The 26,629-nt window shown below is 46.7% G+C and overlaps 5 protein-coding genes across 9 annotated transcripts; 2 read left to right on the top strand and 3 right to left on the bottom strand.

Moving 5' to 3' along the window:
* Positions 1 to 805: 805 nt before the first annotated feature.
* On the bottom strand, positions 806 to 8,011 carry suds3 (SDS3 homolog, SIN3A corepressor complex component). Of its 4 annotated transcripts, none has more exons than XM_086076771.1 (12): positions 7,763 to 8,011; positions 5,535 to 5,604; positions 5,379 to 5,434; positions 5,229 to 5,300; positions 4,536 to 4,555; positions 4,282 to 4,438; positions 4,061 to 4,215; positions 3,759 to 3,815; positions 3,650 to 3,671; positions 3,213 to 3,318; positions 2,245 to 2,329; positions 806 to 2,159 (listed from the first exon to the last, which is right to left on the bottom strand). In XM_086076771.1, the coding sequence occupies exons 1-12, from the start codon at positions 7,878 to 7,880 to the stop codon at positions 2,061 to 2,063; spliced, it is 1,017 nt and encodes a 338-aa protein (XP_085932897.1). In that variant the 5' UTR covers positions 7,881 to 8,011; the 3' UTR covers positions 806 to 2,060. The 4 variants fall into 4 exon arrangements, with proteins under 4 accessions (XP_085932897.1, XP_085932899.1, XP_085932896.1 ...); XM_086076773.1 differs by having other exon boundaries at positions 3,759 to 3,820; positions 4,120 to 4,215; XM_086076770.1 differs by lacking the exon at positions 7,763 to 8,011 and adding an exon at positions 7,127 to 7,753.
* A 394-nt stretch (positions 8,012 to 8,405) lies between these two features.
* Positions 8,406 to 14,516, bottom strand: nudt18 (nudix (nucleoside diphosphate linked moiety X)-type motif 18). Of its 2 annotated transcripts, XR_015094922.1 has the most exons (8): positions 14,449 to 14,516; positions 13,046 to 13,285; positions 12,845 to 12,955; positions 12,511 to 12,613; positions 12,318 to 12,441; positions 11,986 to 12,107; positions 10,208 to 10,642; positions 8,406 to 10,030 (listed from the first exon to the last, which is right to left on the bottom strand). XR_015094922.1 is itself a non-coding variant. In XM_086077001.1 (7 exons), the coding sequence occupies exons 2-7, from the start codon at positions 13,208 to 13,210 to the stop codon at positions 10,260 to 10,262; spliced, it is 1,008 nt and encodes a 335-aa protein (XP_085933127.1). In that variant the 5' UTR covers positions 13,211 to 13,285; positions 14,449 to 14,516; the 3' UTR covers positions 8,406 to 10,259. The 2 variants fall into 2 exon arrangements, 1 of the variants encoding a protein (XP_085933127.1); XM_086077001.1 differs by having other exon boundaries at positions 8,406 to 10,642.
* Positions 14,517 to 14,730: 214 nt separating this feature from the next.
* On the top strand, positions 14,731 to 16,367 carry sdhaf1 (succinate dehydrogenase complex assembly factor 1). Its single transcript, XM_086076538.1, has 2 exons — positions 14,731 to 14,881; positions 15,519 to 16,367. The coding sequence occupies exon 2, from the start codon at positions 15,622 to 15,624 to the stop codon at positions 15,868 to 15,870; it is 249 nt and encodes an 82-aa protein (XP_085932664.1). The 5' UTR covers positions 14,731 to 14,881; positions 15,519 to 15,621; the 3' UTR covers positions 15,871 to 16,367.
* A 981-nt stretch (positions 16,368 to 17,348) lies between these two features.
* LOC147173135 (uncharacterized) lies at positions 17,349 to 20,399 on the top strand. The gene is made up of 3 exons (XM_086076609.1): positions 17,349 to 17,524; positions 19,352 to 19,483; positions 20,144 to 20,399. The coding sequence occupies exons 1-3, from the start codon at positions 17,477 to 17,479 to the stop codon at positions 20,282 to 20,284; spliced, it is 321 nt and encodes a 106-aa protein (XP_085932735.1). The 5' UTR covers positions 17,349 to 17,476; the 3' UTR covers positions 20,285 to 20,399.
* A 1,216-nt stretch (positions 20,400 to 21,615) lies between these two features.
* Positions 21,616 to 26,383, bottom strand: LOC147173134 (bile salt-activated lipase-like). Its single transcript, XM_086075534.1, has 12 exons — positions 26,225 to 26,383; positions 25,999 to 26,146; positions 25,576 to 25,701; positions 25,268 to 25,465; positions 24,257 to 24,387; positions 24,041 to 24,148; positions 23,837 to 23,960; positions 23,572 to 23,752; positions 22,419 to 22,622; positions 22,130 to 22,327; positions 21,936 to 22,046; positions 21,616 to 21,860 (listed from the first exon to the last, which is right to left on the bottom strand). The coding sequence occupies exons 1-12, from the start codon at positions 26,357 to 26,359 to the stop codon at positions 21,776 to 21,778; spliced, it is 1,749 nt and encodes a 582-aa protein (XP_085931660.1). The 5' UTR covers positions 26,360 to 26,383; the 3' UTR covers positions 21,616 to 21,775.
* Positions 26,384 to 26,629: the final 246 nt, after the last annotated feature.

Below are 26,629 nucleotides of genomic sequence, written 5' to 3'. Positions count from 1 at the left end.
ATCGCTCACAAGCTGCGCGGCGGCCATTGCTCCATTTGAAGAGTGCCCGTGGGCGGCAGATGAAAGCCAAGATAAAATGCGAAAATAAAACGGAATGGAAACGCTAGAAATGGAAAAAGGGCCCAAAATTGGCAAAAAAAATTTGACGCTTTGAGGGGATTGATTTTGAAGCGTAAATGCAAACTTTGGCTGCGGAAACAAGACCGGATTTGACGTCGCACGTACGTTTGTGGTCCCAAAGCAATGGCGGGCGATAAAGTAAGGTCTGTTTGGGGCGACGACCAAACAGAAATCTTTTGGGAATTCATTAAAGAAGCGAATATTCATGCAAATGAGATGGAAAGCAGAAAAGAAACTCCGGTTGATCAAGAATTACAAAAGCAAACTCATACGACGTCATCGCACGGCGCAGTCGCTTCCTGGTCTTCTTCTTCTTTGAAATGACTGCTGGATCACATCTCTACCGTGTATAGCGCCACCTACAGCGGCGGAGTCTCCTCTCAATATCGGCAAACGAAGAACAGATGGAAACGGGCGCACGTCGCATGTCCGCGTGCGGTAAATTCACTTAAAAAATGGGAAACAATTGGATGGAAACCGAACCAGTGGCTCAGGCTGGAGGTAACGAGCAAATTTGGCGGAGGGGGCCGCCTCTGAATTTTGTACACAGGAAAAACCCTAACTTGTGAACTTATGAGTATGGTGAGGAAAAAGTGCACATAAAATGGCAAACTAGTGTTTTGATATCTTCAGAGGTTGAAGAGATTTGTGCTTGTGTACAAAGCACAAAAACAACTTGAAAGAATAAAATGGAACAGACAGCCTTTTATTGTCACGAAGATGTAGCAAAATTGAGATGATGAAAACATAAAAGATAAAATAACAAAACGCAGGATGAGGATCGTGTTCCCACCCGGGGCTTTTTTCCATCCCCGTCAGCGCAGCTTAATGGCGGAGAGCAAAAAAAGCGCATCTCGCTCAAGAAACGGACACAACGCCGCCAGGGAAGAAAAAGATGAAACTTGAACGTAAAGGACTTGAGCTCGCTGGGGGGGTCTTCCGAGGTCTCCAGTCTTAAAAAGTCACAATCAGCTCGCAAGTGTTGAATATGCACAACACGGCCCACGTTTCAAGATTGACATTGAGGGTTCTTGTTAGCCCCAAACCCAAACGGCACCAGCAGCTTGAAACAGGCCAACAGTGGAAAGTATGGAAAAGCAAAACGGACTCAATTTGAAACAAAAGTCAAAATAAATACAACCGTAAATAAAGACAATAAAAAATGAGATCCCAAAAATAAAAAAATAAATGTGGAAATCAATACAAAAACACATATTAATAGAATGAAAAAGCAATCAATCGATGAAAACGCTCTGCTCTCACATTGGTTTCACGCTGCAGACGCTCTGTCAGGACCAGATGTTATTCAAATGAGGGGGCGGTCCTTCCTAAGTGTGTCTTGGGTTGGACTTTCATGGGCGAACAACGAAGTCTCGCCGGCTCCAGCAATGGACGCCGGTCACCGCGACGAGCCACTCGAGTCGCTCCACCATTGAAAGTTTGCAACAGCGGAGCCCAACCCAAGACACGCCCCCTCATTTGAATAACATCTGGTCCTGGCACAGCGTCTGCAGCGTGACACAAATGTGAGAGCAGAACATTTTCATTGATTGAGTGATATTTCATTCTATTTATATATTTTATTTGATATAGATTTGTCTTTTTGAATCTCATTTTTTATTTCTGTATTTATATTTACTTGTATTTATTTAGGGATATATCGAGAGATCGATTTCGTATCCATTTGACGTGTATTCATTTCTTTAAAATGTTGTCAGTTTTGTTCCTCAGGCCAACCTTTGCACGGGAAAGGTCGCGCATGTGCTCAATTAAGATTCCGGGACAGAAAAGAACGCCGGCGGTGGCGAAACCCAACAAAAGTGAAAGAGCTAAAAGTGCCGCGTACAAAATCCCCGCCATGCACTTGACGAGACGGGATTTATTTGGGAAGAGGGATCGGCAGAGGCAAACAGTTTTGAGGGGTCGGCGAGGTCACGGTCTCAAGCTGCCGAGCGCCGCCGGATGATGAAGGCTCCCCGCTGCAGCTGCGCCAGGTAAATCCTCATCTTTGTGCTGTCGCTCGTCTTCCTCACCCAAATCTGCACCGCGACAACAACAAAAACAGCCTCAGACAACAACAAGAAGGCGGCGGCGTCCGACGAGGCCTCGGGAAAAAGCGCCCACCTCGTGGGTGGCCACCGAGCTGATGACGCAACTGATCTTGGTGTTGTCTTTGGACTCCAGGTAGATGGCTTGGCTCTTGTGGTACCTGACGGGGACAAAAAACATGCAGGAAACGGCCGTCAACGTTCCTTTTCATCAACGAGGAATCGCGACACTGCGATTGGTCGAGCACATTTGCCAACGGGAGGCGTGGGCGGGCTCTCGCGCGGCTTGCCTGTGAAAGTCAGGCTTGGAAACGACAAAGCAGCAGATGGCAGCGTTGCCGCTTCGGAGAAGATTACGAGGTCGGTTTGGACCGGTGACGTCCATGATGGGCGAGCAAAAGGTCAAAGGTCGGACAACTTTAGGCAGCCGTCAAAACTGCTTTAAGCAGACTACGTTGCGCGTCGGGATCTAATGATAGCCGAACATCACCATGCGATATCACGATAGGAAGGTCACGATATGATCATTATTACGATATTGTGGGGAGGTTGACGATCTTAAAAAATAAAATAAAAGTCACATAAAACCCCTTTGTGACTCGTGGATCATGCGGCGCTGGTCTTGTTGCGAGAAGGTTGTGGGCGGACACAAGCAAAAATACATGAAATGATTGTGAGCCAACATTTTGGAATACACGAGTGGCTGCCACGGACGCGGAAACGTTGCCACCTAGTGGTGAACAAGAGATTTTCTCATGACATCAATTAATGCTTGAATAATCAATTTGGTCAAATAAATATACTTAAAATCACATTTGAAGTTGATTTCAATTCATTACCAACGTTAGTTTTGTAAACATCACATAAAAAAGCATTTGATTGTTTCTTTTGCTTCGTTAATGACAACGTTTTTGTACTTTTCCTTTCCTAAAACAAGCTGCCTTTGGAAAATGGCGCCGGTTGCGCGGCGCGCTCCAAATTCCATCCGCACGAGGCCGACGGATTTGCCAAACTTTTTGTGAGCGGCGTTCGTGCGGCACTCACCATCTTTTGTCGTAGTAGAGTTTCCCGTCCTCGATGCGAGCCTCGAAGCGCTGCGCCGGGTACTCCAAGGGCGCCGAGGGCACGTGCTCCGGAGACGACGGCGACACTGCGGGAGGCGGGCCACACAGACTTTTTCAAGGCGTGGCGATTGACCACAAAAAAGTAGCGCTTGGGTGCAATCTTGTAGCATCATGGTGTCAAAAAAAACATGTTGGGGTGAGGGAAAGCGCTTCATTTAGTCAGGCCATAGCCCTGTCTAATGTAAAGGTAGTGCTTTGACGCCATTTAGTGGCACGGACAAGCAATCGGTATTGTAGCTCGTGGCACATTTGGGCTTTAAGCTATTTAAAAAAAAGATGGATATGTTGTTAACAATGCTGAACGCTGACTGGTGAACGCATCCCACCACCAAAGCTGGAGCGAGTCGTCGTGCCTACCTGCTCGTTTGGGCGACTTGAGCTGCAAAACAAAATGGCGACAAGGCAATGAGCTCATCACAAAACAGCTGAGATGGGTTGCTACGGATTTGGGGGTTTCCTCGATTACCTTGTTTAACGTTCGGAGATCTTCCATGATCTGGTCGTCCGTTAGCAAATAATTGAGCTGCGGTATGAAGAGTTAAGGAAAGATGAGCGACAAACGCCAACGACTTTGATCACCGTATGTGCCGGCTTGCCATAACGTTTGCCGGTTAAAGAAAAATGACCTTCAATGACTTTCCATAGATCGATAAGATATTGCATAAAAACAATTCAAAGGCAAATTGCATTTGTAGCAAAAGCATTTGCATGAATGTGTGTTTCTTTCCGTAATGAGTGAAATGACTTGATAAGCGACGTAAAGGATGCCTGGAACTGCAGTCGCACGCCTCGACCACACGAGGCAGCATGAGAGACGTAAAGGATATCAGGCGCGGGCTTCCGTCTCTTGTCCGGAATGGGCACGGGGTCGTTTGGTCTCCTCCTCAGCTTGCGGGTCATGATGGGTTTGACCTCCATGGAATCTGGAGAGAAAAAAGGCTTCGTTTGCAAAAGCAAATCTCCTGAAAATCCTTGAGAAAACGTCGTACCGCCGGTGAGCTCCATGGTTAGCTTCTCGTTCTCGATCATCTTCTTCTTCTCCTCGAGTTCGGCGATGAGGTTCTCCTTCAGCTCTACCTTCTTGTCGTCAAACTCCTTCACCGCCGCCTTCTTCTCTTTGATGTAGTTCCTCTCCACCTGCTCCGTCTGCACGCACGCGACGCGACGCAAACGACGCAAACGACGTAAACGACGGACAAGTCTTGACCAAGTGCAACGGTTAGAGGACGTCGGACTAACTCACCTCCAGCTGGAGAAAAAGATCTGCAAATAAACAACCACATCATCATCATCATCATCATCATCATCATCATCATCATCATCATCATCATCATCATGCCTTCACTCTTGCATTTATTTTATCCGCTTTATATATGCACATTGTTAGAATGTTACAAGAGTAAAGCTTGATATTTGTAAGAAGAAAAAAAACTTTCAGTAATAAAAAAAAAAAAAGAACATGTTGAACAATGTTTTTGAGGGGACAGAAAATAGTCAAATGTTTTATCAAATTCAAAACCCTGAGTCGATTTTCTCCCCAAAGACACGTACGATAATTTTACGAGAATAACGTTGGCAACTTTCAAGATTAAAAAGTGACATGAATGAACTCATGTATTTTAGAGACAAAAACGTCCAACGTCCTAATTGCGTTAAAAGAAAAAGGAAAGTGTAAATCTTCTGAAAACGAAACTTTTCTTTCTTTTTTAAGATTTAGTAAAGAAATTCTTAATCTCATGAGAATCAACGCATTTTTGGTGAAATCTTGAGCGATGAATTCCGGAACCTTTTTGTCACTTTTCTGCTTGACAACACGGAAATGTGGATTTTTTGCAGCGGCTCAGCTACGGAATCGATTCCTTTTCCGTTCAGGGAGGCGCGAAAAAGCAATCCCGAATTGTGCCGCCGCGCCTCGTCACAAGCGTGCGCCGCTCACCTGCGTTACGAAGCCTCTCTTTGTATTGCTGATCCAACTTCTTCATCCGCTTCTGATACTCTTGCAGCGTGCCTGCAAAAAGAAATACAATCAAAGTTGACTTTGTCTGCCGAGGTTCGCATTCCGCTCAGCAAAATGGCGCAGTCGCACCTTCTTGCAATTGCTGCAGTTGCCTTTTAAGAGACGCCAGCTTGTCCTGGTACATTCTGGAAAAGACGCACACGCACGCACGCACGCACGCACGCACATTGGAGGCGACATCTTCCAACAAAAACATCTTGCGAGCAGCTTCACTTGGAGACGTACTGCTCTTTGATTTCCACATAGTCGTCTTCGTTGTGCTTGGCGAGATCCGTTTCGCTGGCGTCTTCCGTGTCTGCGGCGGACGTCACAAAGCAAAGAGAAGAAGAAGAAGAAGAAGAAGCATCAATTGAAGGCAGCTCGACAACTCGCAGGCGTGGCCCGCAGTTCATCATTCTGACGGCGCGATAGCAAGATATCATCGCAGTATTCAAATGACGCCTCCAAAATGGAATTCCTTGAAATATTCAATAAAAACATACTTTTCCCCCTCGTTAAAAATAATCAAGTTCATTTTTACACAAAATGAGCGTTACATTACAAATGTGTTCCATGTTGTTCACATTTTTCTTCTGTTTTGAATCTTCTAAGTAGGAACGGGCGAGTACCGATACCAGCGACCGGTACCGGACAGATACCCGGCCGGCCGTATCAGTACTCGTGCCTCTTGTGGCCATTTTACAATCAGGAATTAGAAATGATATGAATACTATTTTGCCATTAATTTGTGTCATTTGAAGGGAAATTGTATGTGTGAAAAGTAGCAGTGGTTTTGGTACCGGTTTATATGTCGCTGAGTTGAGTACTCGTACTGGTATCGGTCCGAAAAATAAGTGGTATCGAACATCCCTCTTAGTATGTCACAGGGTCCCGGTCACTGGTGAGCTATTTTTAGAACAGACTCGTGGACTACTCATGTTGTCCATGGGGCTAAAAAGTACCCGCTGGCATCTTTTCTTTTCAGGACAATGCACATTCATCAACAGAGCAAAAAGGCATTCATGTTTGCAGTGTCTATTTCGTCTTAATGCCTCCCTCCACCGTGCACAACTGCTCACCCCTCCCCTCCTGCTAAAATGATTTTTTTAAAGGAGGGGGGGGGGGGTAATTGTAAGCAATTAACTGTCTTTCAAAGTATTTTTTAAATCCTGATTTCTTGTCATCTGCAGACGACTTTTTATTTCTTTACTTTGCTTTTGACTCTTGTGAACTCGACCTGCATTTTTTTATATACTTTTAATGATGTGAAGCATTTTGAGTTCCGTTGTGTATGAAATGCGCTAGAAATCGGTGATTTTTATTAGATCTGATTTTTACGAGCCTTAGGCACTTCTTGGTCAACATCTTGTGGTCTTTCGGTCTTTCGGTCTCCGGGTCCGGTCATCAGGTTTAACCCTCGTGTCGTTCATTAGCAGCGGATTCGGTTGTCATTTGAAACGGCAAGTGACAAGCAAGTTCATTTCTTCCATTTCTGTTTTTTGCCGCATGGAGACGAGCAACCTGAGGCCGCCGACGACTGGCTAACAAACTTGGCCAGTGCCACGGATTTAGCTTTTGCTTTTCTTCGTCAGTCAAACTAAAGGCAAACGGTGTCCGTGAATTCGGTGAACCGACAACCGAGGCAACAACTTTTGCTCTTCATGACATTTGTAGTATTTAAAGAAGGTAGCACGAAGCGAATGCTAGCTCAAGTTAGCTCGGTCAGCTGTTTTGATGGGGGGGGGGCGCACATATAATTCCACCACGGAAAGCGGTTCCAGCCGACATTACGCGCACCGTCCAAAGCGAAAGTGTGCGTCAAGTTCTGAAGAGCGAACCTGCGTTGGCGGTCATCGGCGTGGTTGTGGTCGTGGTCGTGGTCGTCGTCCCGTCTCTTTTTTTCGCCTCTCGCCGTAATGTCGTCGCGTCTCTTTGGCATGAAAGAGTGTTGCAGGACGAGGAGGGGGCAACGATCTGCTCTGCTGGCAGGTCGTTTGTTTTCATGCTAAACGCTCAAGCCTCACTTAATGTGACCGAATAGACAAATGAGCAATCGTCTGAAGATTATATGACCAATACGGGTGTCATTGAACAAGAACACGGAACCAACACAAGATCCGTGGACGCGTCGCAGCGCGAGTCACTTGAGCCGAAGCTAGATCGCTTTGTTCAAAGGCTGTTTCTAGCAAACTCGCATTATTGTTACGACTAAATGAATAATGTGCGTCTACACAAGACCGTTAGCACGAGCCGGCTAATCGCGGTACCTCACGACAGTAATCGCCGCCGTAGAATACACTCGCAAACGTCGTCAATACTTCAAAACAAAAATCCGAGTTGACGCAAACTAGACGACCGGCAGGTAAAGTAAAAATGTCCTCGTCGCTCGGAAGACACGGTCCATGTCGTCGTTGTTTGTTTTCTTCTTCTTCCGAGTGTGTCAGTCACTTTCCTTTTTTTTCTTTTTTTTTTACCTTCTTCTGAGTCTCTCGCTCGAAAACTGCGCTCGTCGTCGTCGTCCACGCTGTCGAGCTCCTCTTCGTCGTTGTAGTAATCTACCGCGGTCGAGAGCAAAGCGGTGGTAGAAGCCATTAAAAATTGCTACTTTCACTCCCCCGTGTGCCCGAATGTAAACAAAAAAATCTACCGTAAAAATAAACTACGCTTTTTTTTCAAGTGTTGTTGTTGTTTTGTGTGAAGCTCCGTTCAGCGCCTACAAAATGGACAGGACCCCCACGCGAGAAGCTGTTTACTAGCACGCCTGTTTGAAAATCGCAAACTTTGAAGGTAAAAGTGGGGTTATTATTATATTATGTGCAGTATGAATTTACTATTTTATTTTGAGCAAATCATTTTCGTTGGTATAATCATTAATGGCCATAAGTTAACGTTCGCGAGCAAACATTGAAACAGGCATATGTTTGGACACCCTCAATACATGGTGTGACGATTGAAAATCTGGATTATTATTCCATTTGAAATGGCATCGAGCTCAACTGTGGTCAAATTGACGTGTGGGTGATTGTGGTGGGCCTGTTGAAACGACGGTGGAGTCCACCTACTTCCCCGCCTGCCATCGTTGGTTGCTATGGTTACTTGCACGTTTATGAGAGCAGCTTGAAAAATCAAAGCTTTTATTATTTCCAAATATAGATTCGGGGGTCACCAGGCTTTCCGAAGCTAAGAGGTTCTCTGGGTACGGAGTCATGTGAAGGGCTGCCAGTTGATATACACTTCTGAAATGTATTGTTATATTTGGATTCATTTTATATTCATTTGTGTGAAAACACTGATCACATTAACTTATTATACATGTATTTAAGGCAAGTTGTACAATTTAAAACATAAATCATGCTGTTTCTTCATCCACTTGTTGCCTTGTTCTGTTTTTATTGATATCTTGAGGTGGAATCGCGACGAGGCAGAATAAAATTGCAGATATTTGGAAATGCAGTTGCCGATATCTCCAATCGTGCCCCTATGCAGCCTGTTGTCCATGTGTCTCTCCACTAACACACCTGATTCATGATCAGGATCGTTATCAGGCTTCTGCAAAGCTTGCTGGTTAGCCGTTCATTAGATTCAGCTTTGCTGCAGGAGGGAAACATAAAAAAACAGGCTGGATTGGGGCTCTCGAGGACCCAACTTGAGCACCCCTGACATAGTGGGTAGCTGTCATGACAAGGGCCGCACACATGAATGGCAAGAATGACGTTGCCGATATCTGGAATTCTATTTTGACTGGTGACGGGACCGTTTATAAAAGTGAAACGTTTGTGGCGGTCCTGAAAATCAGTCGGCAGGAGTTAAGTGCCATTTGATCCGAGTTTTATTCCATCACCAGAAAGTCAACAAAAGTGACAAGAATGTCAATACTTCCTTTGACAATTTTTGTTGGAATAACATAAGAAGAAGAAAATATTCTGGACTTCGATCTTCCGCTCTATTCCTGGTCCTGCACTGGCAGTCAGACGTTGGTCTGCGAAAAAGGTTGAAAAGTGCGGAGCGCTCACTTTGCACGTTGTCCTGTCGTGCGCTCTCTCGTGTTTGACCCGTCTGGCATCCCTGCAGCCAAGTTCCAAAGGCTGATCTTCGCTCACAGTCGCCAGGTAAGCGTCACACACGACACGGCCGTCAACACGTGCCGCTCTCGAGCGCCGTCCGAGACCTGGGACCTGGGACCAGGCGCAAGGTGCCTGGCTGGACAGAACTTTGTACACGGTCGGATGGCCGTCTGTCTCGTGGCTGCTCTCCAAAGACCGATGACATCATCGGGATGCGCATACATTGTTGGAGCAGAAAGAATGACTTTGTGAACACGAGCTGACGAACTGAAAAGGATCGTGAAAATGATTTACAGTGGTATCGTCAAGCGAGTGGTCTTTGACTTGCTGCAGCATCAGGAGCAACTGGGGGTTGTCATAGTCGAACCCACAACCCCGGGTTGGGAGACGGCCACTCTGCCACTGAGCCACGCCGCCCCAAGTGTGTTTCTGCAAGATGTTTCAAATGATTTGTTTTCCTTTGATCCAAAGGTCTGTACGCTCTTGTGCCGAGCGATCCCTCTCTGAGGTTGGGCGCCAAAACCTCCATTGCGGCGCCAAGTGGGCTGATGGGTCCCCGTTCGGTTACGTCCACTTGGCTGCAGGTCGGAAGGTGGTCTTACGTTGACGTGACAGACGTTTGTTTGGCCTCTACTTTTCCCAAAAATCCTTGAATACACCTTTAACCAGTTATTGCCTCTGCAAAATAGAATTTTGATTATTTTTTTTTTATCATGTTCTTGATATTTAGCAAGAATTGATGTTCCATAGTTAATCAATATTGAATTGACGTGAATTGAATCGAATCAGAAACAAATTGTGAATGGAAGGGATTGAGGAAATTCAAACGTATACACAGCCCTACTAAAAGCTGACCCTTGGCCCTTTCACGTAGAGAGCACAACGTCGTCCGTCCGCCCGCCGTCCGTCAGTAGAGGCTGTGCATGGGCAGGATGTTGGCCTTTCTGCTCCGTTCCAGCAGTTTGTCTCGGACGGCGGGAGCGAGGACCCGGTGCCAGATGTAGCGCGGGTTCTCCACCGGCGGCGGCCGGCCGATGGCCGGCGCGGGCATCCTGGCGCCGTCCCGGTCCCGCTCCACGCGGTCGGACTGCAGCGCCACCAGCGTGTTGAAGCACACGCCGTCCGTCTTGCCGTGTTGCCGTCCGTGGTGCTGCAGGCTGAGCACGCCCAGCGTGTTGACGTTGTGCTCGTAGTACGCCGACGGCATGGCGTCCTGCACCACCATGTTGGCCGCCCACGTGACGGCGTGGGTCTTCAGAGCCGCCGCCGCGGGCAGGTGGGGCCTGGGGGCTGAGGAGGGGCGGCACAGGAAGTCAGCAAATGACCACGCATGCATGACAAGGCAGGAAGGAGACGTCTATTCTGTCACTTGGCACATTGGGTTGATTTCTAATTATTAAGCATAATATCGCGTGGGTGTTGAAAATGTGGCCATTTTCTAAAATGGCTGCCAGTGAATGACTTAACACATTAGAATATAAATGAATCTTCATCTCACAATGACTTGTCTTGTTATTTAAGGAAATGTCAAATACAACTTTAAAACATTTGTACGATCAATGATTTGTGAATTGACTTCTTTTTATTGAAAATAACTACAACTTCTGTAATGTCCAAAATGGTAACATTCATTGACATTGCATAAACATTTATTTTGAAAGGACATCTAATGAGATGGACGGAAAAGGGAACGCTTGAGAGGGTGAATAATATGCAAAGCCAAGAGTTGGACTGTTTTGGGACGTCTGCGCTACCAACGAAGAAGACATTTCATACAATTAGAAGCAACGGTGGCGCCGCGGCTCAGTGGTCGTTTGGTATCCCTCAGGTTGTGGGTTCCATCCCCTTTGCGAACATGTTGGAGTATCCTTGAGCAAGATGCGGAACCCCGAATGCGAAGGCGAATGAGGAGTCAAAATGGAAAATGGTTTGAGAGCCTCGTAAGTTGGAAAAATCATTTCTAGTGAATGAATTACGAGCACAAAATGATGAAACATTTTCCATAATATGACAACTAATAAGGTCCCATTTCTGTCCATTTAAAGGCTCTTTGTGCAGTTTGTGACTTTTTTGGACTGGCGACTGCCACCTCTGGCCCAAAGCATAACTGCATCATCTGTGTCAGGCTCGTTCATGGCGGGCGTGCGAGTACGCGCGCCATCTTAAAGCGACAGCCACAGTTGACGAATGAAGACATGACTTCAAAATGAGGTAAGAAAAACTCCGCCCCTTCCTTCCCCGAAGAAACGGTGGAGTGTGCGGGTCCGGCCCGCTCACTCCACTCCAAAAGGAAGATTTCAGTTGATAGGTACAGTCAGGGCTCTTCGTACTCATCTGGGCATAGATGGAGCATGCGTGATGTCGAAAAAAATCATTTTTTAAACGGCACAATGCACCTTTAAGCATTATTATTTGTCATACAATGTTTACTTAACGTATTTCTAGTTCATTTAATTGTTTAAAAATGTTTCTGACGAAACATGAAGAAACCCTGAAAATAAAGCAAAATCTTGAGTCAAAAAGTGGACAAATAAAAACCAGTATTTTGACAAGAAAGTCCTTTTCTGTTCTTTCCGTTCCGTACGTTTTTACAGTGGACCAGCAAAAGATGATGACGCTGGGGGCGTGTCTACCTTTGAGCAAGAGGATCCAGACGTTCTGTTCTACGCTGAAGATCAGCACCAACCTCTGGACCACACGGCGGCAGCTCATGTCCAGCGGCAGCGTGACGGGATGCCAGGCGTCATGACGGTACCTGAACGCAGCACGGGGACACTCAGAGACGAGTCCAAAAACCACGCTGACTCCGAGACTCGCGCAGTCCAAGACCCCCTTGGCCCAGACGCTAGTCCAAGAGCAGTTTGACTCGGGAGCAAGATGGCGTGACGGGTTCCTCTGATGAGCCCCAGGCTTGAATTTTGCTCTTGTTCTTATTATCCAACTTGTAAACACAACAAGGTCTTACTTGGAGCCAAAGTCGATGAGACGCAAGATGTCCCGGCCCCTCAGTGGGAGCGGGGCCCGTCGGTCCCACCAGGCGGCCTGCAGCGAGTCCCGATCGGCCGATGATGACGTCTTGATGCTCCCGCCTGACGGTTAAACGCGCTGCGGTTGCCGTACTTGCAAGGCCGACCGGAAAGAGACGTGCCGGCGCTCACCTGTGATCTGGGCCAGGAAGATGAAGCGGATCCACTGAGGTCCCTGCTCCTGGATCAGCAGCAACGTGATTGGCTGACACTCAAAGCCCGCCTCCTCCTTCACCTGCATGCAAAAGATAAAAGAACAGAAATTGTGTGTGTTTGAAACAATTCTCAGCCCAAACAAATTTGGAACATGAGTCAGCAAGTTTTCAGGAAAATTGCCAGCAAGTTTTCAGGAAAATTGCCAGCAAGTTTTCAGGAAAATTGCCAGCAAGTTTTCCATTTCATGCCGAAGCCATTCCAAGGCCGTTTGTGTCCACGGGCATCTTGAATGGTCAAGATTTGCACTCGCCTCTCTCAGCAGCGCCTCCTGCAGGCTCTCGCCTACCTCCACCCTCCCCGCCGGCAGGTACCACTTCTTGTAACAGTCCTGCTTGGCCTCCTGGACCATCAGAACCTCCTCCTGACTCACACACGCACAACCAATTAGGCAACAACGGCGAGCGTGTGCCGAATGTTTGCGACGGCGAGCGAGCGGGCGGGCGGGCGTCACCTTGTCGTTGAAGATGACGGCGCACACGATGTACGTGACGTTGTTCCTCAGCGACGCCGGCTTGCTCTGCTCCAGGCCGACGTCGCACTCCGTCATCTCGCACCCGAGGCCGCCCAGCAGACACTCCACCTGCGCCTCCACCTGTTCCAGCACCATCACCTCCATGACACGCGCGCAGCCGCAGGCTCACTGGCCTCTCATTGGCCTCTCATTGGCCCATCGCCGTCCGCTGCCGGGCTCCTGGACAGATTTCGTGCCACGGGGCATTTTTCAAATGGAAAGAAAGATGTGCCAGGGCCAATTTTTTTGTTTGTTTGTTTGTTTTCATCCAGAAAAAGCAAACGACTACTGATTGTCATTCGCAATGCCGCAGGCAACGACAGAATAAAACCAAGCAAAATCATTTTCAGGTTATTTTAATCATGCTCATTCTCCTTTTTAAATTGTATTACTTATAAATATAGGCATAATTATTTAAAAAAAGGAGAATTTGAAAATGTTTCATAAAGAGTTTAAGAACATCTATACATAAAGTATATGTAAAACAGATTGAACAAAATATAAGCATACATTTACTTTTTACAAATTTTCCTTATTTGCAATAAATCAAATGTTTAAAAGCATCAATTCAAAATGAATGATTGTCAAAGTTACTTGACAGTTTGTTTAATTGTATTTTTTTTGCAACTAATAACTAATTGTGTTTTTAAATATTGTTAGTGTTCAAATATATTTCCTTTTAAAATGGTCTTTACAAAAAAATACATACAAATCAATCTGTCAATGTGTATCTTTTAAAGTTATTTGAATTTGTTTGTATGTAAAATTGATCATTTTACATATTGGTATTGCGTTAACATGAAATCAATCGATTATAATGGACAATAAATGTTAGGAAAACAAAATCGAATGCTTGGTGGGCATTTGGGTCAAAGAACGGGCCGCGCGGTCCAGTCCACTCGCGTTGCATCACAGAACCGAACCGAACCGAACCGAAATCAATTTGAAATGAAGCGCAATGTGATCACTTGTTGCAAAATAAACAACAGACGGGAATGTTTACGACGGCAAGCGAATTGTTTTGAGGTGTTGTTGTTGTTTTCCAATCAGATGTCACGACCTTCCTGCTTCCTGGCAGCCTGCAAGTCTATATAAATATGTGAAAATGATGCTTAAATCATGAATCAGTATAAAGAGACACGTTCTTCAAAACCAACATGATAACATTACGAGTTAACTCACGACTCTACTAATATTGTTACAAGCACAAGTCCATGTAAAGCGTAAGCGAACCGAAAACCCATCGCGTATATTACATGACCATCATTTAGTGAAGGAATGTTTCTTTCTACGGTATATTCAATTGTAAGAAAGTTAAAGAATATAAAAAGACTTCCACTGACCTGATTTTCTGCTTGAAATCGGCTCTGCGACGTTTGAGATGAGGTGACGTCACCGGACGTACATCTACTCTCACCTTTAAGTATTACAAAAATAAATGCTTATTGAGACTCATGTTGGAGATTCGTAGACAACTATTAGTCAAAATGTGGAAGAAATACAACGCACATCTTGTGTTATAGTTATACAATCCGTTATTGCATCGCACTGTCGTGTCTTTATCTAGCATTTAAGAATTCATATCAAGAACCATTTTATTTTGAGGTGTGAAATCGGAAGTACGTGTGCTCTTGTCGTTGCACTTCTCTTGTAATGCGCTAACTGGCTAGGCTAATGACGTGAAGGTTGTCTGCCGGGTCGAGGCGAACTCAGTAACGTAAACCTGATGACTGAGTTGAAGCCATCGTTGGCCCGACGTCTTGCTTGTTTCTTTCAGTAAGTTAATTGGAAGTTCTGTTGTCGTAGCTTTTTTTGGGGGCGGGACTGAAACCTTGTGAACCTCGTTCACAATCAATGTTTTTTCTTTCTTATCCGCTGATTCGTCACAATCATTTTTACGCTCACAAGCCTCACATATACAAACATACTGACATTTGTCAATTATTATTACAACATACATAATGATTTATGCGACACACTTTGCGTCTTGACCGATATTATGTTTGTTATCTTGTAAACACGAATGAGTAATCGTTTTCTTGTTGACGTCCACTGATTCTTCACGAAGTCATACATTTGGTGCATTTCAGCTTTTGCGCCTCGTTTTTGCAGTAAAAAAAAAGTATAAATGTTTATCGTAGATTATACGATTTTCATTGTACGAGTTGCTGAAATAAATATTGATAAGTCTATCCATGATTGACTCAAGTTATGGGAAATGATTGCATGTTTATTGATTTTGCGTGTCCTCGTTTGGGAGTGACATCATGAGACCGTAAAAAAAAGAGCAAATGTTTTATTTGCATATTGTCCAAATATGTCACAGGCTTGGTTACTACGGTTACCGAGCTACCTGTGATCATCCGCCCAGCATTCATCATCTGAAGTTGTGTTTTGTGCTTCCTGTCTCCAGTCAGTCCGAGCTCGCCTGGATCAACGGACGAGGTGTTCCAAGTTGAAACTTCACCAGGCCCCTTGAGACCCGCTGGACATTTGCTGAGGCGCATCTGATAGGGATGGCGCGGCACAGCAAGCTGCAGAAGCAGGTCCTGGCGCTGTACCGACAGTTCCTGCGGGCCGGGCGGGACAAGCCGGGCTTCCTGCCCCGCATCCGAGACGAGTTCCGGGAAAACGCCGGCATCAAGAAGGCGGACGTGATGCACATTGAGTATTTGTACCGGCGAGCTCAGCGGCAGCTGGAGCAGCTCAAGGACGTCAACACCAAACAGTTGGGAACCTTTACCAAAACCAAGGAGCGCAGCTGATCCAACAAAAACCCACCGACCGTCGGTCACGTGTCGTTTCATGACGCTAACGTTTTACGCATTATCGCCTCGTTTGAATTGCATGCTCACCGTTTTTGCTGAAATATATCAACATGTCAAAAGCAGGTCTACGTATGGCATTTGATGGTCCGCCGCCCCAAACCGGATGTCTGGACTCGGGCCCGAATATGGCTTCTTCTTTTTTTCAGTCAGATTCTGATATAATTTGAAAAATAAAAAAAATCTGGTCCTTCAATGCTTGCAGCAACAAGATGTAAATTACAAGCAGAACATTTGTTTTCCAAAAAATACTGATAATCGGTGCAGTCCTAGATATCGATCATAAGTAATGGGAACTTTTAGAACATTTATTTAAATCTTTAATCTTGTAAATGTGTGTAAAAATCATACATGTATTTGTACATACATGTAATTGTGCGACAATGTTACAACAACGTACATGTTGACAAAATGTAAATACAGGCTACATGTAATTACATGCAATACATGTCAGTATGTAAATCATACAACATGTTAAGGTGTAAACCCTAAACTCGCATGTACAACACGTGTTGCACCTCAAAAACAACCTCTGTGTGTTCACTTGTTTAATGAATGAGCCTATTGCCAGACAAAGTCATTTATAATATAAAAAGTAACAAATGTACATAAGTGTGTTGCTGCCACATCAGGAGAGAAAAAAAACAATCAAAGTCACATTACAACATGCTGAATTTCACATTGTCATGTTACGGATGAGTAAGGTGAAAACGATCATGTTAAAATGTCAAAGCGAATCAGCTATGGTCGTTATTTTGTTGTTTCTTTGAGAGGCTCTCATGACCTCTATATAGCGATCCTGGCGTAAATCACAAGAGTATGCTCAGCCAAACCCCACTGATCTGAATAGAGGACTGGATAGCCGATAGCTCATACACGCCAGTGCAAGCTGTTGAAGAGACAGGGCGGCCATTTTGCTCCTCCCATCTCACGAGCAGACTACTGTATAAACTATACGTATACGCACAGATTAGACGTATAATGTGGTAGACAGTTAGTATAAGGCCGGGGTGGGGGGTTTGTGGCGAGGTGGTCACTATTTTTTAACAAATAAAAACAAGAAATAATTTACAAGTGGACAATATGTGCTGCTTTGAAGACTCCCTTTGTCTTTCCTCACTCAGTTCCTTAGACCCAAATATTTGATCGAAGTACTGTCTCAAATGTTCTCCAATTTCGATACTGTAAATGTATAGGATCGTATGCAGAGAAACTTTCTTGGGAGGAGCAATATGGCGGCCTCACGGCTTCAAAAGTCTTGGGCTATCGAGTCCTATATTCAGATCAGTGGCCAAAAACCCAACAGAAGTTGCCAACAACAGTGGCAACGTAATGTGGGTGGGGGCGTGCCATCGTGGCAGTGTGACTCTGCGGCCGCTGAGTGGCAGCAGCGGTGTAGAGCACAGCCAATGTCTGCCAACAAGATGACAACGAAGAAGAAGATGGCGGAAGAGGCGAAAAAGTCAACAAAAGCTATTGTGGCGACCGCCGTGACTCACGTTGAGCTTTTGTAGATACATTTGTTTTCGCCGTTTTGTCGAGGAACATGTCGACGGGCGAAGCAAAAATGAGTAACTTGGATTTATTCCAGCAGGTAAGCAGGAAATTGACATTTGCATGGGCGATGGCGTCACAACGCCCCCCCAAACAAAAACAAAAAGCTTTTATTTTGCATCAGGCCTGTCTATTTAGGCGGTCTCGGTCTTGGTCGCAACGAAAAATGCCGAATGATGATTTGCTCATTTTCAGTCCAAAGCTTTAACTCGTAACACGACCCAATCGGTTCCCCCTTTATTTGGTGTAAGAACGTGAGGAATGGCCGCCCTGTGTGAAGTTTGCACGTTGTTCGAGTTCCTCGGCTAAAACTGCTCTTCAAACTGGAAGATCGTTTGACCAACCGAACAGTCTTTTTCTTGTCATTTCTGCGCAACAATATCAGTCAAAAGCCAAAGCTCATCTCTGTCCCAAACTCTTCACGCATGCTTCAAAAACTCGATTCCTTTTGCAAAGATCCTTCATGGCTCATTTGCATTCACTTGGTGGTCATGAATGTACAGTACCCGGAAGTTGACCTCCGCATTTGACCCGTCACGGTCAAGTCAAAGTCTCACACACGTAAACGGTTTGATTGGATTGGCCACTTGGTCCTCCTCCTCATCCTCAGCGCTGCTCTCTGCTTGGCCAGAGATTTTCGGACCCATTCTCATGTCACCCGGCAGTGCCAATTGCTGCCATGGATCTATCAAATGTTCCACGGGTTTTTTCTTTTATGGCGTTCGTTCACGGTTTTTGACAATTAGTTGAACGGACTACTGCGCATGTGATGACTTAGCTTAGACCAGCGGTCCGCAACCTGCGGCCCCAGAGCCGCTCGTGGCCCTTTCATCCTTCTGTTGCGGCTCCCTGTGACTTTGAGATATAAATCATGGATAGTCATTAGTCAATAATATTTAGTTTGTCTATTTCTTTTCAATATCATTCCAGATTTAAAGATCATGGTGCTCCTGTAACATTAAAATAAAACATTTTTATTCTTTTAAATCGCTCAAAATGTGTAACGTGGCGCTCAAATTTATGAAGTTATTATTATGTATTGTTATTACATGATTAGATGAAAGGATGATGAAAAAAAACTATAGATGTTCAAAAAGTGACCATTAAATGTTCAAAAAGGAAGAGGAAAAGCAGAAAAATACCATATAATGTACATAAAATCGCCCCCCCCCCAAAAAAAAGTCAGAACATTTATTTTAAAAAGGGCAGAAAACATTTAAAAAGTAACTATAAAATGTCCCAAAAACAACAAAAGAAATCCCCCAAATTACCATAAAATGTTCACAAAATTGCAACAACAAAAAAGTCAGGAAATTTCTTCTTTAAAAAAAAAAGAAGTCAGAAAACATTTAAAAAAGAACGATAAAAGGTCCCCCCAAAAAAGAAAAGAAATCCCCCAAATTACCATAAAATGTCCACAATTTGAAAAAATGTCTAATATAGACATCAAATGTCCCCAAAAAGAGAGAAATTGCCAGAAATGTCAGAAATTTGACAGAATGTCAGAAAAGTCAAAACATTTATGAAATGACCCCCAAAAAACAAAAGCGGAGGTAGAAGCACATGAATGCACGTGTTGGAAGCTGCTGTCATATTTAGTGTTGTGGGGCAGCTCTAATTGGGACCCTCATCACGTCAGACGAACACTCACACTCTTGGATCGTCAATCATTTTTATTGGTGTTTCTTTCATCACAATCTGAAGACGCATTTTTGCTGATTTATTTTGCCTCGTGGCTGTAAAGACACTATTATTGTTTTTCACCACCACCACGCGAGGAGGCGGGATCTTTTGTTGTTGTTGTTGTTGTTGTTGATGATGATGAATGATATTGACTGTTCAGAACAAGCATGTTGCTCTCCTGCAGGTGGCGCTGCTGAGGTGGCTGAGCTCGCAGAGCCCGGAGGACCGCGCCCTGCTGGTGGCGTCCACCCGCGTCCGCGTGGCCAATCAGCTGCTGGCTCGCCTGACGGGGCGCCCGCAGCTGGACGCCTACAAGGTACGGCCGCCACCGCCGCTTCTCGCCAAAAGCGACATCGCTCGCCGTCGCGTGATCGGCTCATTTGCCCAGTCGCGTTCGTCACTCGGCAAAAAATCGAATACATACAATATAAATAAATATAATCAATCAATAATAAATAAATAATATAATAAATAAAAATACATATTATACATGATAAATACATAATAATAAAAATAATAAATACAATGAATAAATAAACAAATCAAATATAAATAATTCATATAATAAATAATAATACATCCATCCAAGGGTCGCGGGGGTGCTGGAGCCTATCCCAGCTGGCTTCGGCTCAATTTTTTGACAATATTGTGCCTTTTTTTCTATCGCCGACCTCCCCACAATATCGGGATAATATCGTATTGTGATGTTTGGATATCGTTCGATCCCTCGACCGCCGCAGTGGCCCAAATGAAACTGCACTAATAAACTAGCCAGCAGAGGGTGCTAGAAGTGCACAAATGGAATCCAGTCGGGCCTTTTTAAACACGTGCGCTGCTTTGAATAATATGACCGCGACGATGTTGTGGCCATTTTGATATCCTTTGAACTGATTCATCGGTCGATAACGCACTAATGTTGCGCTGCTTGCTGACCATGTTGCTCAAGTTTTCTGTGTTTGTGTGTGTGCGCGCGCAGAGGGATTGCATCCTGAGCGTGGCTCAGTTTGTGCGCGAGAACCCGAGCGCGACTCCGGCGGCACTCAACGCTCACGTGGAGAAAAGCGTGGCGCTGTTCGCCGCGCGTGTGGCAGCTCTGGAGGCGGCGCCGCTCTTCTGATCCGCTTTCCCGCTCGTTTCCTCATCCGTTTCTCATCCGTTTCTCATCCGTTTCTCGTCCGGCTTGTTTTGTCAACTTGCAACATGCAAGCCATCAATAAAAGGAGGAGAAACAAGATGGACTTGGGTTTGCTTTGTTGTTGCGAAACACGGGTGAGGCCGACACAAGCCATGGACTGACTTAGTCATCTTGCAAAAGTCAGCACACCCTTTCTGCACATTTCTTCATCATTGAAGTAGGGCTGTGCAATTGATCGTAATTCAATTACAATTTTAATTATTACACTCCACAATTACAAAATCAGCATCATCGTCAAAAAAGATTATTAATACTAATTTTCACTTGTGAGTTGTTTGAATGTATACAATTGCACCTTTTTATTTTTATTTCAAAAGAACTAATTTAATAAATGTTTCATCCAAAAGGAACTTGCATAATGATAGTTTCAAAAATTGTATTTGTCTTCATATTTTTTTGCGTTTAAACAGCGTTTTGTACCCAAAAATAAGTGTGATTTAGATGATTACCAAAATATTTTCCTCATAATGGAGCAGCCCGACATTGAAGCGGTGACACTTGACACGTTTCGTTCCCTCCAATGCCATTCCTAGTTCAACAAAAGTGAGTCCACCCTCAAGTGAAAAGGTCCAATTCAGCCTGCTCCATTTGCAGAGCAAACACAGAAAACAGGTGAGCTGTGATTGGCCGACTCGTTACCAATTTCCCCAGCGCAGGTGATGTCATCTTCGGTCGATAGCGAGTGGAAACGTCTCTTTTTAAATCAATAACTAAATAATAAATAATGAACTTATCAAATTCAATCTGGACAAAATATGAACATTTACTGCTGAAAAGGAGTCAAATATGGCTTCAAGTCTGTGCTGGACACACAAAATATTCACTCACCCGTTGGGCGTGGCTTCACGAGTTGCCGGGTCTTTTGCTGTTAAGACATTTTTAGGGAGCACATTTCTTCTGCTGGATTTACGTTTATTTTCTCTCTGATGACAAGCGACTGAAGGCAGAAAATGGAATTTCAAATCGCTACTGCCACCTGTGGCCAACACCGAAACTGCACACCGAAAATCGAGTTCAGTCTCAATCGTGCTTGTGTCCGAGTGGATTAGTAATTCTTTTAGTAATACAAAAAACCACAAACTTTGAATGTGGCGACTTCAGATTATGAATAAATAAACGAGAATTTGGATTTTATTCGTTGTGTTTCTCCAAACAGAACGTGGTGCCCCTATAGGCGATTGGGGGAATGACGACTTCCTCAAGCGCTGATCAAATTATTAATTCGTCCAAAAGACAACATCAATTATCGCTACTGAGCCGTTGAAGAGATTTTATTTCATTTCTTGACCAAATCAAAAGTGTGATTGGGCAACTGCGGGTTAGCTCTTAATCTCGTTAGCCGTTAGCTGCTAAAATGCGAGTTGAAGCCTGATCACGAGCGAGCCGTCGCGGGTGGCCACGGGCGCGCCGGCGTCACTCGCGTCGCTGCGGCCGCGCCGACGGCAGGTCGCCGTACGTCTCCGTCCAGTAGGCCACGTAGTTGTGTCTCAGGTCGTAGCTGGGGGAGGGACAAGTAGCCCGTTAGCGCTGTTAGCGTCAGCGAGCGGGAAGTAGACGGCGGGTGAGCAGAGACCCGACGGACGACGTCTTGCTCATCTTGTGGTTGATGATCAGGAAGGGACGGCGGCTTTTGCCGAAGGCCGGCCACGGGACCGGAACCTTGCTGTCTCCTTGACTGGGATCGCTGGACACCAGGGAGACACAAAAACGGGGACATGAAGACACCCGCAAGGGAAGACATCAGCACACCCGGAAGGGGGACAGTACCCGGTCTTGGCAAAGTTGGTCCAGTATGCGATCATGTTTCGGGACAGGTCGCGGTGTCGCGGGAAGTAGAGCAGCGGCATGGAAAAAGGTTTGCCGAAGACGTACTGCAGGTCCTCGCTATGCTCCGCCTCCGCCCAGCTGGGGAAGCCTGGGATGCGAGTCTTCATGTTGAACAGGTAGGAGAAGGTGCGGCCGCCGCTGAGGGACAAAATGGCCGCAAGCCAGAGTGAGCCCGCCAGCCCGCGCTCCGGCCAGAGCAAGACGGAGACAAAGCGCCTTCAGATGCCACCTGCTGTGGTCGGCGTGGAGCCGGAGCGCCAGCTGGGTCGGCGCCAGGAACAGGAAGTCGGTCTCGATGTCGGCCGCCGTCTTCTTCACCGCCGCCGGATCCGGGGCCGAGCCCCAGTGTGCCGAGTACACGGCCAGGGCCGAGCCCACGGCCGCCGTGCCTTTTTCTTTGGTCAGGCCCGTCAGGAGACCCCGCACGTCCTCCCTGGCAAGGACGGCCAAGGTTTGGCTTCCGACAGCTGCCGTGGCAACGCTTGCGCCATTTGCTGCGCGCCAAAACGCCTTTTTTAGCGTTTTGCTCGGAACGCCATCCGTCACTTTTGGAACCGGGCTCCAGAGTGGAAAGAAGGGTCCGACCGATTTGCCCATTCCAATTGGGGGCAGAAAAAAAATACTGATGACATCTGCCGATTATTTAAAAATATATACCTAATGCATACAATTGTGTTCCCACAGCATTTATGTGTATTTAAATGTTTAGTGTTTAGTTTGATAGTTAACTCCAACTGGATGTCATTAAACAGCTTAAAGGACACAACAGAATAACATACGCTTTTTTGCTAGTTGCTAATGCTACGCAAGCAAAATGGGGCTTTCAGGGTACTTTCGCAGTGTCGGAAACTTCGGTTTTCTTCGATTATAACATTTTAGGGGCAAAATGATCGGCCATTTGGCCCAATTGGTCGATGTTTGAAGGGCAATAATCGGCGGCCATCTTACTCACACTTACAGACTACTGTATAAACGATACGTACGCAGAGGTGGCAAATCCAGGTCCTGAAAGTGAAAACCCTTTAGCCATTGATGCTACCTAGCTAGCTCCCTGGCAGGTAAACGAGCACTCTGGGAGCTAGTTAGCAAGCTAGCTAGCTAGCAGGCATTTGTGGCTAAAGCCAAACTGTGGCAGGGTTTTTCACTTTCTGGACCTGGATTTGCCGCCTCTGTGACATCATTGGGGAATCCAGGTCCTGAAAGTAAGAACCCTGCCACAGTCTGCCTTTAGCCACAGGTGCTCCTACTTAACAGGTGGAGACGAGCTTGTTTACCTGCCAGCCGAGGAGACGCGCCTGTTGGCGGCGGGGTTTTGACTTTCTGGACTTGGCTTCCCCAACCCCGTGTGTGACTTTGGATGCGCCCGCGGTTGCGATTCTCACACGGTGGTGTTGGCCTTCTTCTGGTTGATGGAGGGCACGTCGACGCCCGCAAAGATGTGGCCGTCCATGGAGTTGACGCCGTAGTCCACATGGGCGGCGTTGTGGAAAAGGCGAGCGGGCTCGTCAGGCAGGAAGTCGCCGTCCACCACGGGGGCGAGTTCCAGGAGGTCCATCACCACGCCTTACAAAGACCGCAGATGAGGGCGGGTCGCCCGCCCGCGGTGCCCGCCCACTGGCCGCGGGCCACGCCCATCCCCGTCCTCACCTTTGCCCAACATTTGCATGATGTCAATTTTTCCCGCCATGGTGAGGCCCACCGGGTCGGTCATCTTAAGACACGTCAACATGAGGTCCTCGTCGCTACGGTAACAGCCGACCTTATGGGCGATCTGCAGCCAACAGGAAGTGAGATGGAAGGAGACGCGCCAACAGGAAGTGTGACGCAAGGAGGAAGCGATGCGTTGGCTACCTTCTTGGTGAGTGCCATGGGTTCCCTCTGCATGGCCCAAGGACTCAAGGCCACGCCGCACTGACTGATGGCGCGCCGGAACAAACCTTTACTGTGTGGGGACAGCATCTACGCGCACGCGCCACGTTAGCCACCGTGCTAAGTGACCGCACTTAGCGCGGTGGCTAACGTTAGCATCTCTCTTTTCGCCGTTGGCCAAAGCGTTAGTGAGGTGACCTGGAAGCTGACGCTGGCGGCTCCTGCCGACTGTCCAAATATGGTGATGTTGTCGGGGTTCCCTCCGAAGGCGCCGATGTTCCTTCGCACCCACGAGATGGCGGCGTGCTGGTCCCACAGGCCGTAGTTCCCTGAAGTGCACGCGCACGTTAGCGAGCGCCACTCGCAAACGTGCCGAAACTCAAATCTGACCAACGTCAAATATTGGAATGAAAATGTTTGTTTGCCAGCAGACGCTTTCCCGTCTTTAACAATCGCATCTAAAAATGAATTTATCACTTGGGATAACGATTCAGAACCTCTGCAGTAGATTAAAAATAAAAAATAAATCAGCACTCCTATTTTAATTGAGCTATTTACCGTGTGTATGTTTCCAAGCTGTACGCAAAATAGCATGACAAAAGATGCATGTGAAATGCAGCGATTGTTTTTGAAGGTGTGTGGCTTTAAAAGGCGGAGCCTGGCCTAGTGAGTGACATGGGAGTCGTCCAATGAGAGCGTAGAGCAGGCTCGTCAGCGGCTAACCGTTAGCCGCTTTGCGCTGGCAGTGGAACGAGCTGTCGCACAAAAACGCGTCTCAGCACGAGAAATGCATCAAATGGTTGCGCGTACGACTTCAATTCTTGGATATGCAAATCAAGGGGGCGTGTCATACGTGGGCACAAAGAAAGCTTTTTGGTGGTCATCGAAATTTCGTTTGGAGGACAAGAAACCAAACCGGCAGACAGAGCGCGGACCACGCGTTTCCCGTCGACTAGCGCGGGTAAAGACACACGTCGGCGTGGCGGCCATGTTGGCAGGGGCGACATCAAATGAGCTAGCTCATGTGCTAGTTAGCAGGGCTGGGCGTGGATTCTAATTTCCTTGATTTCGATTCACAACTTTGATTTCATCTCGATTCGTTACGGAACATCGATTCATCTCAGGACACGATCGAAAGGCCGCAAACGTGAAATTCCTCTGGAATTGTTTGGCCGCTGGCTCGGCCTGTCATTGGCGGCGTTTGCGCACCTGGCATGCGAGCGTCGCCGCTGCTGAGGAAGCCCAAAGTTCCCACGCGGTAGTTGGCCGACACCACGACGACATTCCCCCGCTGGGCCATTTCTTTGCCGTCGTACAGCGAGTCCCCCAGGACGGTCAGGTCGTCGGACGCCCCCAGCAGGAAGGCCCCCCCGAACAGGTACACCATGACGGGCAGGTTGGACGACACTGACACACGCACACACGCAACGTGGTCGGCATTGCTGTGCGCGTCCTCAGCTTGGGAAATGAGTGTGATTTCAGAAAGCGCATCTGGCGCCGGTACGGGATGCGCGTACGTTTGAGTCCCTGTCCCTGAGGCACAAAAATGTTGAGGTAGAGGCAGTCCAGGCTGCCCCGAGTTTGGGTCTGCAGCAGCGTCACCTGCAGGCAGCGCTCGGCGTATTTGGTGGCCTGCATCACTCCTGCGCACACACAAACAATGCAACGATGGACCCACTGCTTGCAGGTCAGTGTCAGGGCACGCGTGGACAAAACAAAGAAAACATGACGGCGCCAGCCGGTACTAGTTAGCCCCAAGGACAACATGAGCAAAATAGAACGTATTTATGCGTTTTTGGGGTTCATTCGTTTCAAGAGGCCAGTGTGATCGTTTTCATGAATTTGTCCCCAAAAACCAACACAATTGAAAGAAGAGCATCTCTTCTCAATTGTTGCATTTGGACTTGAAATGTTGACGGAAGTCCAAATCCGTCACCTACCGTCCCATCCCGGATGAGGTTTCGGTTTCTCCCACAGTCCGGGGGTGTCGGCGAAGGGGATGCCCTTGAAGACGTCCACAGATGTGAACAGTCCCGTGCCTTTGTTGGTCCCCTGAACCTGACCGCCCTCCGTCTGCACCACACGCAGCTGCACGCGCGCACGCACGCGCACGTCGTGACACACTGAACTCGGAAAAGATTTGCAACTTTCCGAGACTTTTCTGACCTTTGCCGACGAGACCAACGTGATCGAGATGCTCATCAGCGTCATCAGCAGTGCCGTCCCCGTCCCCGTCCCCGTCCCCGCCCCCGTCCTCGTCCTGGTCCCCGTCCTCGTCCCCGTCCCGGTCCTCATCTTCATCTTCGTCTTCCACTTCTCACAGGTCCGCTCGGCCGCTGCCTTTTATAGCCCAAGCAAGCGACGTGCGCGCGTGCGCGCACATAGATGCACCGGTGTGCAACCTGCGGCTCTGGAGACACTTTGGTCCCTCTCCTGTGGATCTCTCAAGAAACGAAAAGAACTGAAATATATATATATAATGTCAGAGTCCAAATATGTAAGTTGTCAGAAAGAGAGACGAAAAGTAGATGGAAATGTTTTACCTTAAAATATCCAGAAAATTGCAAAAAA

This window comes from Leptonotus elevatus, chromosome 5 (genome assembly GCF_054856555.1).
Source record: "Leptonotus elevatus isolate MCC_2025b chromosome 5, RoL_Lele_1.0, whole genome shotgun sequence".
Taxonomy (NCBI): domain Eukaryota; kingdom Metazoa; phylum Chordata; class Actinopteri; order Syngnathiformes; family Syngnathidae; genus Leptonotus; species Leptonotus elevatus.
This window is presented reverse-complemented; position numbering and strand designations above follow the sequence as displayed.

Bases quoted from the DNA above. Each gene is read 5' to 3' on its own strand.
- sdhaf1 (XM_086076538.1), top strand. From the start codon at position 15,622: ATGGCGCGGCACAGCAAGCTGCAGAAGCAGGTCCTGGCGCTGTACCGA.
- suds3 (XM_086076770.1), bottom strand. From the start codon at position 7,292: ATGAAAACAAACGACCTGCCAGCAGAGCAGATCGTTGCCCCCTCCTCG. The intron at 3,816-4,060 runs GCATCCTTTACG...TTCATACCGCAG, and splicing joins GCGTGCGACTGCAGTTCCAG to CTCAATTATTTGCTAACGGA. The intron at 2,330-3,212 runs GTGAGTGCCGCA...TGTCCCCGTCAG, and splicing joins CTCTACTACGACAAAAGATG to GTACCACAAGAGCCAAGCCA.
- LOC147173134 (XM_086075534.1), bottom strand. From the start codon at position 26,359: ATGAAGATGAGGACCGGGACGGGGACGAGGACGGGGACCAGGACGAGG. The intron at 25,466-25,575 runs GTACGCGCATCC...TGCGTGTGTCAG, and splicing joins TCAGGGACAGGGACTCAAAC to TGTCGTCCAACCTGCCCGTC. The intron at 21,861-21,935 runs GTCTCTGCTCAC...TCCCTCCCCCAG, and splicing joins AGCAAGACGTCGTCCGTCGG to CTACGACCTGAGACACAACT.
- LOC147173135 (XM_086076609.1), top strand. From the start codon at position 17,477: ATGTCGACGGGCGAAGCAAAAATGAGTAACTTGGATTTATTCCAGCAG. The intron at 17,525-19,351 runs GTAAGCAGGAAA...GCTCTCCTGCAG, and splicing joins ACTTGGATTTATTCCAGCAG to GTGGCGCTGCTGAGGTGGCT. The intron at 19,484-20,143 runs GTACGGCCGCCA...GTGCGCGCGCAG, and splicing joins CGCAGCTGGACGCCTACAAG to AGGGATTGCATCCTGAGCGT.
- nudt18 (XM_086077001.1), bottom strand. From the start codon at position 13,210: ATGGAGGTGATGGTGCTGGAACAGGTGGAGGCGCAGGTGGAGTGTCTG. The intron at 12,956-13,045 runs GTGACGCCCGCC...TGTGTGAGTCAG, and splicing joins CCGTCATCTTCAACGACAAG to GAGGAGGTTCTGATGGTCCA. The intron at 12,108-12,317 runs GTAAGACCTTGT...TGCTGCGTTCAG, and splicing joins CTCATCGACTTTGGCTCCAA to GTACCGTCATGACGCCTGGC.